General features: G+C 43.1%; 1 protein-coding gene across 3 annotated transcripts in view; it reads left to right on the forward strand.

The window, feature by feature from the left end:
- Positions 1–14885, forward strand: part of NADK (NAD kinase) — a 120452-nt gene that overhangs the window by 72969 nt on the left and 32598 nt on the right. For all 3 annotated transcript variants that reach the window (XM_068100175.2, XM_068100176.2, XM_068100177.2), the window contains 3 exons: positions 5209–5338; positions 5442–5550; positions 7273–7358. In XM_068100175.2, the coding sequence (XP_067956276.2) occupies positions 5209–5338; positions 5442–5550; positions 7273–7358 (325 nt within the window). The remainder of the gene's footprint in view (positions 1–5208; positions 5339–5441; positions 5551–7272; positions 7359–14885) is intronic.

The following is a 14885-nucleotide window of genomic DNA, read 5'->3' on the forward strand; positions in this document are numbered from 1 at the left end:
ATCAGCTTCTCTATCGCAGACCAGAACTTGTCCTTCTCTTCATCGCTCCGACCAACCTACGGAGCATATCCCAAGATGACGTTCACCAAGAGCTTTCCAATCATCAACCTTTCACTCACTCTCGTCACACTCACCACACTGTCTACAAACTCCTCAGAAAACAGGACACCAACACCATTCACGCCCTCCGGGCACCCTTGCCACACAAACTTGTATTTCTGTCCCTGCCTACCCTTCACCATTCTCACACCACTTCCCTTCCATCTCGTCTCTTGCACACAACATATGTCCACTCTTCTTCTGACCAATACTTTTTTTTTTTTTTTTTTTTTTTTTTTTTTTTTTGTATACAAGTTCGAGGCTCGTGAAAGAGCGAACATTAATCACACAGAAAGACAAACCGACACATAAAACATATAACATAGGGAGCGGTAGACAAGATGGGGAGAGAGGGGGAAGGACACAAACACAACATTTGAGAGCAGGGACCGAGAGACATGGAGACATCGAGAGATCTGAGAGAGGGCGAGGGCTTTGGGGGGGGGGGGGGGGGGGGCGTGGGAAGGGGGCAGTGGGAGAGGTATAAAACATATGGACCCTGCCAGGACTTACAGGAAAGAAGTTGGAATTTCAAACAAGGTGGATCTGGGGTGAATTAGCGGGGGTAGAAAAGATCAAGGTTTCACCACTTCTCCTGATCTCCCTGTCATTGTCCCTACATTCCATGTCCCAAACCTCAGAAACCGATCTCCACTTCGGGCTGTACCCTGCCCATATGTAGTTGTAATGGTCATGGTTCTCTTTTTGAGGCAATGTTTTTATGGCCGGATGCCCTTCCTAACGCCAACCCTCTTCGTCGCCTCCTACGACACGCAGGGATACGGTGTACCTATTCTAAACCAGTATACACACCAGGGTACACAAGGGTACACACAAGTCATTAATTGAATAAAATAATTTATCGATTAATTGATTAATCAAAAATAGCCTTTAGAGCCAAATTACTTGGTCATTTTCATGTCCAAATATCAGCTTCCTAGCTCAAAAGGTGTCTGAGATAATGCCCAGAAGAGAAAGGAAATAAATAAGTCCTTAGTTAATCGATAATAATTCACTAATCAATTTATTGATTAATCAAAAAACATTCCTGTTTTTTACAAAGTACTTGCTCACTATTGTGCCGAAATTTCAGCTTCCTGGCTCAAAGTATGGCTGAGATATTGCCTGTACAAACAAACAAACAAGAAACCGGAGTTAAAACTGAGTACTCCCTTTCAGCGTGGATCATTGCCGAGCCCCCTTCGTTGCCCGGCAATGACGTTATGCAGCACCTGGAGATGGCATAGGAAAGGTGCGGTGTACAACACAACACGTACAGATACATTCAAAGTACACCGACCCCATGCCAAATAATTAAATATCCCACAGCGCGACATTGCCGGGGCGCCTCTGGCGCTCGGCAATACCGCAGTGCAGCTCATAGAGATTGCATTGAGAGGGAGAGGTGTACAATAATTGATCGATTAATTGCATGATAATCAATAAAGGATTATCATAAAATATTTTCTTAATCGATTGGCTAATAGGGTAACTAAACCACTAGTGCTTCATCCGAGGATGTATCTTTTAGAAATTTAATTAAATAAGTCATTAATAAAAAATTAAATAATTAATTGATTAATCAATAAATAATTAATCGATTGAATGATTCATCAATAAATCAAAAATATCCTTGATAGCCACATCACTTGGTCACTGTCATGTCCAAATATCAGCTTCCTTGCTCAAAAGGTGCCTGAGATAATGCCCAGAAGAGAAAGGAAATAAATAAGTACTTAATTAATCGATAATAATTCACTAATCAATTTATTGATTAATCAAAAAACAATACTAGTTTTTTCCAAAGTACTTGCTCACTATTGTGCCGAAATTTCAGCTTCCTAGCTCAAAGTATGGCTGCGATATTGCCCGGACAAACCAAAAAAAAAAAAACAAGAAACCGGAGTGAAAACAGTACTCCCTTTCAGCGTGGATCATTGCCAGGCCCCCTTCGGTGCCTGGCAATGACGTTATGCAGCACCTGGAGATGGCATAGGAAAGGAGCAGTGTACAATACAGAAATATCTAATTTATATAATTATTCAACCCCCTGTGTCAATACTTTGTAGAAGCGCCTTTGACAGCGATTACAGCTTCGGGTCTTCTTGTGTATATCTGTATGAGCTTTGCACACTGGATTTGGGGAGTTTCTCCCATTCTTCTTTGCAGATTTGCTCAAGCTCTGTCAAGTTTATGGGGAGTGTCGGTAAACTGCAATCTTCAATTCTTTCCACAGATTCTCAATGCGATTCAAGTCTGGGTTTTGGCTGGGCCACTCAAGGACTTTCATGTTCTTGTTTTGAAGCCATTCCAGTGTAATTTGGCTGAATGCTTGTGGTCATTGTCCTGTTGGGACGTAAATCTTCACCACAGTCTTCGGTCTTTTGCACTCTGAAGCAGGTTCTCCGCAAGGATTTGTCCCTCTATCCATTTCATTGTTCCCTCTATCCTTACAAGTCTCCCAGTCCCTGCCGCTGAAAAGCATCCCCATAGCATTATACTGCCACCACCATGCTTCAGGGTAGGGATGGTGTTAGATGGGTAATGAGCTGTGCTCGGTTTCCACCAGACATTCAGGCCAAAAGAGTTCAGTTTTCGTCTCATCAAACCACAGAATATTTTGCCTCATACTCTGAAAATTTAATCCATTTTAAATTCAGGCTGTAACACAACAAAATGTGAGAAAAGTGAAGGGGTGTGAATACTTCCATTGTAGGTATGGCATTGTATGTCTTTCCCATCAGTGTTCAGAAGCAACCAATCCAGATAAACATCCCATTCACTGGCATGGGGTTTCCACTCAGGCCTTGCACCTGAACACATTTTCGGGGGTGTGCAGTACGGGCAGCTTCCTATTTGGGGAGCTAAGAATGTTCCAAGTCCTTTGTTGTGCAGTGGCAAAGCCCTTTCTTTCATGTACCATTCTAAGTATTTTCAACTTATTTCAGAAGCTTTGTAAGCCTTTTTATGTGACAATACTTATCTCCAACACACAATATACTTATTGACATGCCATGAAATCATGAAACACAGAGGGAACATTACAACTGGCAGTCAGAGAGTCATTTTCACATCTACTTTTGCTCTTCATGGCTTTGCTTGAAACTGGAGATTTTAAGCTCAGCTTGGATTGATCCTTCATTGCTTTGCCTGGTCTTGATGACTTTTCAACTTGGAGTACTTGATGATATAATATCCTGCTTTTCCATATGATCGCACTTAAGTTTCCAAATGATAACGTAACAGAATCAAACATCATCGTCACGCTTCGATATTTTGCATTTTAATATTCATTGGCGTACATATAGTTATAATTACAGATAAACTTTAAGGCTTGCAAGTATTAAATTCCCAAAATAGTTGACTTCATTTCAAAAATAGTAAACACAAACCTGTACCTGTCCCGATGACCTGCCATGATAGATGGGAATTATTTTTCCACACAATATGAAACTTTGTCTTGCATGGGGCTACTCTTGTAAACTTCTGGGATTTTGCATGAGAGGAAAGACAAGCTTGTTCCTGGTAAGTGTTGTATTCTCCCAAGCTGGGTTCACACATGGAGGTAGCCATGTCGACTCAATAGTAAAGAACCACAAGCACCAACTTCCCTTTTGACGCTTTTTTATTGTCGGTGCTATACAGTGAACCCTCGTTTATCGCGGGGGTTACGTTCCAGAACCCCCCGCGATAAACGAAAATCCGCGAAGTAGCGACCATTTTTTTTTTTTTTTAATATATATATTTTAAAGCATTATGAACTCCCCACACTCTTATTAACCTTTCCCATACTCTTATAAACACTTCCTATACTCTTAAACACTTTTTACACTCTTAAACATACGTAATTTTAACAACATATAAAATTCTAATGGGTACTCACCATTGAAGATACTGTAGCTACCCATGGGTTCCCCAAGCAAGACCAGCATCAGAATCTCCTTGCTCCAGCCGGTGACGTCACCGGCGGGGATTCCCGGCGCGAGAGTGGCTGGTCACGTGACCGCTAAAGCGTGCCGCGCTTTGCGGGTATAATCAGCTACACCTGTTGATCACGTGACCACCGATTCACCGAAGCACGCCACGCTTGAGAGGCGTGGCTTTCGTTTTCTGGTTGTGCTTTATAATGCAGCCCGATAAATGGGCTTTTCAGTGTTCCCGAGTTGGTTTTGAGAATAAATATCTTCTCGGACGAGTTTGTGTCTTGCCCGTCATTTCGTCCGTATCAAGCAAGAGCCCCGGCTCTTCAATACTACAACTTGCGTGATGAAGATGATGATGAATTAGCTGTGCAGTACTGATGACGATGAAGGTGATGACGATGATGAATGTACTGGCGTTTTCCATACGCACGACTCTTTGTCTACCCTTCTACTGTACACTATGTACAGTATTTTATTTCTTGTAATATGTTTTAAATACTGTATTTTTCTTATTTCTTTACGTTTTTTAATTTTTTAGGCTAGAAAATGCTTATTTTACCACAAAAATATTTAAAATAATAGTATATAAAAATACATTTATACCGCAAAATCCCGCGATATAGCGAAAAATCCGCGATATAATTTTACATATACTAGCGAGAAAAAACCGCGATGTACCGAATCCGCGAAAAGTGAACCGCGATATAGCGAGGGATGACTGTATATGCTGATTCTTTCTATTTTCGGCAAATATGTAAGAAAATCCAAACTTTTAAAATATTTGTGGCTTCAAGTGTTTTTGTATTGGTTTTGATGCAAATATATTTATTGTCGTCTCAATAGTCGTCTCGAGCTATCGCCATCACCCTGGACCATGGAAAATGTTGGGTTTATAAGACAATCCTTCTGGAGTGACAGAGTTAGATTGTGAGAGTTGCCAGGGTTTGAAAGTCGTGTTTCATTTATCAGGCCAAAATTTTATAATTTCTGGATCAGTATATTTTTGCAGCTGCAGCCTGATTGTCTGGTAAGTTTGGGGTGCTGTACTCCTTAATGTGGTGTCATATACAAAGGGGAAGAGCGTGCAGCCACACTTTATATCTGTGCGTGGCAATATCACGCAACTGATCTGTTGACCTTCCCAGTGTACTTTGGCTCCAGTTGATCATGTTTCTGTTGACCACAGGCACATACAGGATCCCGCGAGCCAACGACTTACCTGGAGCAAACCACCCCTGAGTGTCCTGGTTGTAAAAAAGATTGGCGATGTGCGTCTTCTTGAGAACTTCCTTCAGCTCTGTGCCTTTCTGATTGAGGTTGGCTTAGCCTGCATTTATCTTCATTTATTGTCACAATTTTACCATTTTATAGTTGCACATTTTGATTCTCCTTTTAAACTTTCACCATGTCCCATATCAGGAGAAGCATATGATTGTCTTAATTGAGAAATCAGTGCTTGAGGATCCTCTACTGGAAAATATCGAGAGCTACAGCTCCATCAGAAAGAAGCTTTGTACATTCCGTGAAGGTAAGTTAAATGTCTTCTGCTGTAAACAGACTTCAGTGTGTGCCTTTTATCCCATGAACTGTACAATGTTTTCATAATGTTATTATCCCCACACTTTTGGGAAAAAATGGGGGATATTGTAATAGGTTCTGTCTGTCTCTCTGTCTGTCTGTCTGTTTGCCTGTCTGTCCATCTGTTTGTCTGTCTGTCCATCTGTCATGCTATTTCCGAAATGGTTGTGCAGAAATTCATCAAACTTGGTACTTGTGATCACCCACCGCATGGCACGAAGGTACAAGAGCTGCATCATGTTTGGCCCTACCCCTTAGGGTGGGGTCAAAAGGTCTGATACCAAAAAATTAAATAATGGGCACATTTTAAAACATTTTAAAATGAAACTTTGTATCTGTAATCAACTTTGTGGGGGGTGCATGAAGGCTCCAGTTGGATCTGATAACGATATTTTGGATCTGACCCCCGGTTCATGCCCCAGTGGGGTGGGGACTTAGGGTCACAGGGGTCAAAGTAGAATTTTAAAAAAACTTTAAATGTGGTATTGGGTCATTCATGGTGGAACCTTTTTCTATCTTTCAACTTTGCTTTAGGTGGGAGGCATGTGGATTTGTGATTGCGGGCAATCGACTTTGCTCTAGTTACATAATTATGCATTGGGGTTGGCGGTATAGGGGAAGCGATGTTCGTGATGTATTGTCGCATCAGAGGTGAATGCGCACGCAACAGTTTTTATAACCTCCCGGGACCATCCATGGCTCGTCCCCATTAGCTATTCCCTAGGACAGGAGCGGTGCTCAAAAACAACATTAGTACCGCCCACAGATTGTCCCTATTGGCCAGCAATGTTTGGAGACCCTAGATCTCAAACTGAGGTCAGTCAGGGCTGTCTCTCTGGGAATTACATTCCTCGATCATAAACTGAAGTTATTCCTGGTCATTCAACAGTCTGGCAGCCTGCTCTGCTTGCCAAGCTTTCTATCTGTGACCTACACAGCAGTCTTATTACCTCGATTTTTCACTTTCTTTATGAATACAGTCAACGTGTTGCTATCAAGGGAACTTCTGCTCCTATCAAGGGAACAAGGCAGTATATTCGGCCCCGTTCTGTTCCTCAACTACATAAATGACCGATCCAATGATTTGGAAAACCCTCACTTCCTTTTTGAGATGACTGTGTTGTACATTCCTTCATCCCACTGACGGGCAGACAGCTACGTGACTTCACGCTGAACGGGAGTTGATTACATGCTGGTCTGACAAATTGCTCATGTCATGAATGCTGGAAAATTTAATGTCCACTTGTTATTCGGGTTTTCAAAAGGAACCCACCTATCTATTTGAATGGTCAATCACTGGAAGAGGTGCTCTCTTGAACCTCTCAGCCTCACCTTCAGCCAAGATGTCTCCAGGTAAACCATACAGCAAAGCTGGCCTTGAAAGCTAGCCACAGTCAGGCCAGCCTCCCATCTTCACAACTCGTTCCTTTAAATCTTGATGCATCCGACTCTAAAGGTTTGTTTGGAGCCCTGGTGGTAGATTAGGTAGTCATTTGCTATTGACCTTACCACGTTTCATTCACTCTTCTAACATGAGACCATTCTACACGATGTTGTTTGAGATCGATTGTTGCACAAAAAGCAAACTTGCAATTTTTTTTTCTCAGTCCTCCCAAAATCTTCCTGAAATGTCAGACTGAGTGGCTTTAATAGTGGCTTTTGCATTCCTCAGGTTATGATGACATATCGAATCAGATTGATTTGATCATCTGCCTTGGTGGAGATGGTACTCTACTTTATGCTTCAACGTTATTCCAGGTCTGTCTTATTGTCGCAAATTATTCTCCTTGATCATTCATTGCTGAATACCACATGTATGAGTTCATTTAACAGGTGCCGGGACATTTCCTTTTGAACTTTATACAGTCGTGGCCAAAAATATTGGCACTTTTGCATTTTTTTCAAATAATGCACCATTTATTCTGGAACATTGTTGAAATTAAAAAATATTTTGGTATCCACATATGTATTTCTTTGGTTTGCAGTGGAACAAAACAAAAAAAGATGAAAAAACTACGAAATCTTGGCTTATTCCACACAAAAATCCTAAAATGGCCCGGACAATGTTAATGGCACATTTTAGAAGTTGTTAGAAATAATTAGATTTTAAGCAGGTGATTCTCCTTTACTTTGGAATTGAACTCACCTATGGTGAGTTGCAGGTGCCTGCAATATAAAAATCAATCATTCAACCAGTTTGAATGGAGAAAAGGAGTCATTCTGCTGTTTTGTGTTACTGTGTGTACCGCAATGAGCATGGAGAAAAGAAAGAAAACCAGAGAATTATCTGAGGACGTTAGACACAAGATTGTAGCCAAGCATGGACAATCTCAAGGCTACAAGTCCATGTCCAGAGACTTTATGTTCCTGTGTCCACCGTACACAATGTTGTCAGGAAGTTTAAGGCCCATGGCAACCTCCCTGGATGTGGCCGCAAGAGAAAACTTGATCGAAGATTGCAGCGAAGCATTGTTCGAATGGTGGAGAAAGCACCTATATCAACTGCCAAAGAGATTCAAGCTGATCTTCAGACACAAGGTACGACAGTTTCAACTTGCACCATCCCTCGCCAACTTGATGAAAGGGGGTTCTATGGTAGGAGACCCAGGGGGACCCCACTTCTGAGAGAGGGACAAAAGAAAGCCCATCTGGAGTTTTCCAAAACACACCTGAACAAGCCAAAATCCTTCTGGGAGAATGTCCTGTGGACAGACGAGACCAAATTGGAGCTTTATGGTAAAGCACATCATCTCTATGTTTTCAGAAAACAAAATGAAGCCTTCAAAGAAAACAACACCTTCCCTACAGTCAAACATGGAGGAGATTCAGTGATGTTGTGGGGTTGATGTGCTGTCTCTGGCACTGGGTGCCTTGAATGTGTGCATGGCATCATTAAATCAGGAGATGGATCAGGAGACAATGACCCCAAACACATTTCAAAAAGCACCCAGGAATGGTTCAAGACAAAACGCTGGACTGTTCTGAAGGGGCCAGAAATGAGTCCAGATCTAAATCCCATTGAAGACATGTGGGAAGATCTAAAAGAGCATTTGGGAGAAAGCACCCTTCAAATCTGGGAGAACTGTGGCAGTTTTCACAAGAAGAGTTGGCCAAACTGCCAGTTGAGAGGTGTAGGAAGCTCATTCATGGCTGTAGGAAGCACTTGACTGCAGTTATTCTGTCCAAAGTGTGCTACCAAATATTAAGTTGAGGGTGTCAATAATTTTGTCAATGCCATTTCTTTATATTTTCTGATTCAAAAGGATATATTAAGTTCTGAATCAAAAACAAAGGTTCTGTAATATTAACAGTGAAATAAATAATTGTGGAGACCAAATACTTTTGTCAGTTTCAACTTATTTTTCGAGAAACAACAACAACAACAACATGCATTTAAGGCCATGTTCCCTGCTAGAGCGGGGGTCAGCCTTGCGGTCCCCATGACAATCTTCTCCATTTTGCTCTATTTTCTGCATCTATTTTTTTCGAGAAAATTGTGAGGTATTTGAAAAACGTGCAAGGGTGCCAATATTTTTGGCCACGACTGTACTTGGCAAGTCGTTGTGTCTGTTTTTATTTGTTTAGCGGATTGTTGTTCAGTTTGCTTTTTTGATAAACCCGGACTTGCCACACTTCAGTTGATGGATGTATGAATGTTAGCCTTCAGTTTTGTTATTTTTATTTGAATAAAGTTGTTTTTTTCTGACACCATTCAAGACTATCAAATGGAGATCTGTTATTGGTAAAGCTACTGTTCATTAGAGCCCTCTTCTGATGTCGTGATATGAGCAGACACTTCATGAACTGGGGCTCGAATAACTGTTCTTTAAGATATTTAATGAACTTTAAGATAAAACTTTAAGATAAACTTTCTATAATGATAATCGTAAATTATTACAGGTCACGTGGTTCTAATAGCTGTTTTCTGAAGAGCATTGAAATTGGTGAAAATTAGTGAGAAGTGTTATTGTAATTTTTTTGTTTATTGGTTTTTTGAGCAATTGCTTCTATAATACAACATATGACAAATTAAACCCATGCCCATTCACGGATGCTACTTTACTGTTTGTTTGGATTCGTAGTAATTCACGTGGGGGGTCGGGAGAGTGTGTGGAGTTGGGAGAGTGAGGGGTAGAGTGCAGATATGGTGTGGAGTGGGGGGGAGGTGAGGAGGGGTTGGGTGGACACCACTTTGTGATGACAGTTGAACACATTATTCAACACAATAATAAATAATAACGACACTTGGTAGAGTGCATGCCTCTGCAATGTTGAACAGTTTACGTTTTGTATCTCACTGATAGGTCGGATCTGGATCCAGATCTGAACCAAAATCGAATCGGCTTGTTCTTGTCACTGAACCAACTTATCCACCTTGTTTTGTCATAACTCGTCCACAACGTTTTGAGATATCGTGCTATGTGTTGTTTGGCCCGACCACTCCATGGTGACAAATCACTTTGAAAATTCGGAAATTATAGTGTCCGGATCCGTATTCAGATCTTCACCAAAATCGAATCAATTCGTCCTTGTCACACACCCAACCTTTCCACCAAATGTCGTTCAAATCCGTCCACAACCTTTTGAGATATCCTTTTCACAGACAAACAAACAAACAAGAAAACGTCATGCAAACCACGATACTTGCAAAATACGCCGTCCCCCAAAAGTTTACCATTGATACAGCAAATTGTCCATTTCATGAAGATTTAAATTTACAATCTTGATCAAAGCTCGGGTCAACAGGATGAAAAGTGATGATGTTGGAAGGTTGACCTTGAGTTGACCTTTGACCTCAAAAATAGTTAGTTTCCCTATTTAGTGACTCAATGTGCAAATGCTGTTCAATTTTCAAGTGAATTCGATGAAAATAGAGGATTTTAGAAATTTGGCCTATGTTGACCTTTTGGCCTAAGTTGACTTCAAGAATACTTGGTGGTTGAATTCAGTGACCAGATATGCAAGGCCTCTTCAAATTTCAAGTCAATTGGATAAAAATTGAGGATTTTAGAAATTTGGCCTATGTTGACCATTTGGCCTATGTTGACTTCAAAAATTCTTGGTGGTTGAATTCAGTGACCAGATATGCAAGTGGTCTTCAAATTTCAAGTCAATCGGATGAAAATGGAGGATTTTAGAAATTTAGCAAAGTTGGTGACCTTTGGCCTATGTTGACCTTTTGACCTATTGACCCCAAAAACAATAGGCTTCTGGCATTTGACCAACTCTACCACTTGGTGAAGTTTGGTGAAGATCGGTTGAAAATTGTGACCTGTAGGCCGGTGACAAACTAACAGAGTCACAAACACAACCGACCAATATACTTGAAAAATCTTCGATTTTGCAAGTAACAAACAGTCAAACAAACAGACAGGGGTGAAAGCATAACCTCCGTCCACCGAACGTCCGCCCACCTTCGGTGGCGGAGGTAAAATGTTGGTTTACCCTACAAAAATCATGCAGGAGATGCAGACTAAGCCATTATGGAGATTAGCTATGGATGCACATCTCCACAGCAACACAGCCAACACGGGTCCCTGAAACCACTTACAGGGCGTTTCAAAAAGAGTGATACAACTTTCAACGTTTATTTACAAAGAAACAGAAACCTAAGGAACGTTAACCAAACATTTCTTGAAAGCTTATGACATGGTATTTTTTTGGTCACTGATTGCTATTACAGTAAGTCACTGCTAGGGTTAGTGAGAGGCCAAGGTCTGAAATTTGCATTTATGCAAAATCCTTGCAATTGACGTTCTCGATGTGTGCGCCTCTGCAGTTCAGACAGGCATTGATCCTGACTCCAAAGTTCTGTCCAGCTTTCCTGTAGGTCTTATGTGGCACTGCCTGGAGGTTGTCTGACACATCCTGCTTCAGATCATCCAGTGTGGCAGGGCAGTTGACGTAGACAGAGCAGAACCCAGGGCAACGAGGCGGTTTCTGAAGAGCTGCTGCAGGAAAGTGATTGTGTCACCAGCTGTATGCGGGGGTGCACCATCCTGCATAAACTAGGTCATGCTGAGCTGGTTTGGGGTGACCTTTTGAGATAGATCATTATGGAACTTCTGGAGCACACCCTGGTAGCGCTCACTATTGATCGTCAACGTCCTGCTATTGTCATTCTCAAACCAGTAAGGCCCTAGGATTCCCCCATCTGGCATTGAAAGCGCAGAAGTATGTGCCCTTAGTCCCTTTCAGGTACCTCTCAGTGATTTCCTCAGATGGTTCTGCCCCCCAGAAAATGTTGTGATTGTTGATTTAGTCTCAAATCACAGAGCCACCACTTTTGTCTTCTGCTCCACTGTCATTGGCATCGTTGAGCTACAGAGCTAGAAATCCCAGGGAACAAAATACCACGATAACACCACCAAAGCCTGAAAAGGAAAACTGTATCGGTCAAAAAACAAAGAAATGGCAGGAAGTCAAAGTTGTATCAATCTTTTTGAAACGCCCTGTACTTCCCATTAATTGGTACTCCAGTCAATCTATGGTTGTACTTCAAGCAAATTGCAATATATTGTTACAGACGCGGTTTAGATGTTATGATGGGCCGAGCGGATGGTCCAACCGCGACCGTTACAGGATCCCCGACTCACCCGATTCACCCAGAACTTTGGCCGTATCGCACCGCAGCTGCCCAATCTGGGAAAAGACTAAAACGACGAAATGCAAAGAGGAAAAGAAATAAGACGAGAAGACGGACAGAAGAGTAATTGGATTTATTGTACACACACAAGCAAAAAGGAGCAATCAAGTTTATTTACAACACATAAGACGCAGGTGACACAGTGCAAATACTAGCTTATACAGACTTAATTAACCCAGGGACAGAACAAACAAAACAAACTCACGTACACAAGAAGGGTGGAAAGGCAGGAGGTGGATGGCTGGAGGGAGAGGAAGGTCCAAGGGGGTCCTGCAGCACGATCGGCGCGTTTAGCAGCCACCGTTCCTTTGCGGCCCTGCTCAAAACCGCCGTTCAGGCCCCAAGCTGCTGTTGTGGCTGCTGTGGACGTCGCGTGCTTTGCCAGGACTCGTCTGACTCGTCTGGTCCAACCCTCAACTCTTTCTTGGTCCACTCACTCCTCACCACCGACTCCTCACCGCAACCAACGCAACCAACTGACCACCACCACCGACTCCTCACCGCAACCAACGCAACCAGCTGACCACCGACTCCACTGACTGACTCTCTCTCTCACGCCACTTGCGCGCGCACCTTTATAGCGCCTCTAGCGATCAAGCCGCCGGCCTTCAGGACACGCCCATCGGTGTGCTCACCTCGGCCCTGGTTGGTCATGCGACCCTCTGGCTCCCCCCTTGATGACGACGGGCGGGCACGCCCCTCTTCCCCGATTCGAGCACTTGTTCAATGGTGGTTTTGGAGGGGAGGTAATTGGCAATCGAGGCTCGGCAATGACGAGAGGGGATGTAATTGGAAGGGGATCTATTCTCTTTCACTGGTGCAATGGAGTACTTCAATTAATGGGAGACACAGCCTTACTCTAAAACACAGAATAAGATACAACTATCAAACAGGGGTATTCTATTATTGGCTGACGTGTATGCTTGTGGACTAATTATGGGATGTCCTTTCACCTTTACACAGCTCCGGAGGCAGGGGGCGCAGAATAAACAATAATAATAATTTACACAATCAAAAAAAATATACAGTCCTCATATCCGCAACACTGCACCCTCCTCCTCTTAGGCACGATCCGGGCCTACAACTTTTATTTAGTGTGACACGTAGGTGTAGTTCCCTCTACTTTTAACCTGACCCTGAGTGCGACAGTTTTAAAACATAAATAAATGTGTCCCGCTGCTCCATTGCACCCTGCCTAACAGACTTACGCCCACAGTTAACCGAATTGCGGAATGGTCTTCAAACTATACACTGACGGTGGGAAGCATTATTTACAATGACGCTATTTTTATTTACAAAACTAACCCAGGACCTGTGATTGTTCTTTCTGGGGGGGAGACGGTCTGCTCTGCATCAATGCACCATTAAAGCACCCAAAAACGCACCAATACACACCCAAGCACCAATCGGTGCAGTCACCATTGTTCATCAATGTTCAACAATAAAAAATAAATCAACAACCCCTAACCCTGCAGGTGATCTCTTGCTCTTCGGCTCCCTCTGCTGGTTATTATTATTTGTTCTTCCAGATATTGTCATTCTTTCATTTTCTTACTGGCGGCCTATTTGAACTGAAAAATGCACCCAATGTGTCCTTTTTATTTGCTTTTATTTATGGCCCACAGGGCCGACTAGTGTGGTTCACCTGTGGGGCATCGGTGCCCTGTGGCCAAGGTCCGCCAGCAAGATTTCGGGCCCTCATGGCCGGTTCCAGCAGAGGGGCCATGCCCCAACCCATGGGGTCCATAAGTGGTGCTCGGCCACAGACATGTGGTCCATAATGTGGTGCATCGATGCAGACAGCTGGTTCTGGGAATTCCGGGCGCACAATGGAGGACTCACGCACGCTCCCCTCGGCACCCAATGGCGCACAGGTCATGTGGGAGACAAAAGAGACAATTGAGCGAGGGGTAAGGTCACAAGGGTACACATCAATAAGGCAATGCAAGGCGAAATGCGTACGGAGGGCGAAGTGAGAAAGCTCGTCCCTACCGTACGTCACCCCCCTGTCACCTACACTACCCTTGCCCTTACCCCATATGTACAAAATCTACACATTACCAATCCGTCGCTACTGTCACGTCTTCCCCATATTTCTCCTATAACAAATTCGTCTTCACTCCCCCTACTTCAAAATTTGCCATCACCAAATTCATCATCAATCCTCATAAGGAGGAAGAGATGGAACATCAAGCACAATGTCACACCCACGTCATGATGCGTCTCACATTCCAAACATTTGCACAGTAAAAAATAATCAAAACATGGCATGGTGTGGAGTACCTGTCACCTCAGGTGAGTGGATGCGGATGGTGCGAGGAGACTTCCTAATCCTAACTATCCTCTAAATGACCTTAACACACTTTACACTACCCGGGGTCTCTCCCTGCCAATCCATTGGCCAACTTACACTATGGGTTCTAAAAACCAATTCCCATTGCCCAAACTGTGGTGCTTCTCAATTTGGGGTCTCACTCCCCCGATTCATCTCCCGGTGCCCTCGCACAATTTCTGGGCTGCGACGTGTAGCTCTCCCAGCAGGTCTACCCACCTGCACACCTCCACCACTGCAGTTGCCACCCGAGCTTACCTAGCTCCTCACCCTAACCTAACTAACTGGGGACAGCCCCTCCTGGCTC

This window comes from Myxine glutinosa, chromosome 6 (assembly GCF_964187855.1).
Source record: "Myxine glutinosa chromosome 6, kmMyxGlut1.1, whole genome shotgun sequence".
Taxonomy (NCBI): Eukaryota; Metazoa; Chordata; class Myxini; order Myxiniformes; family Myxinidae; genus Myxine; species Myxine glutinosa.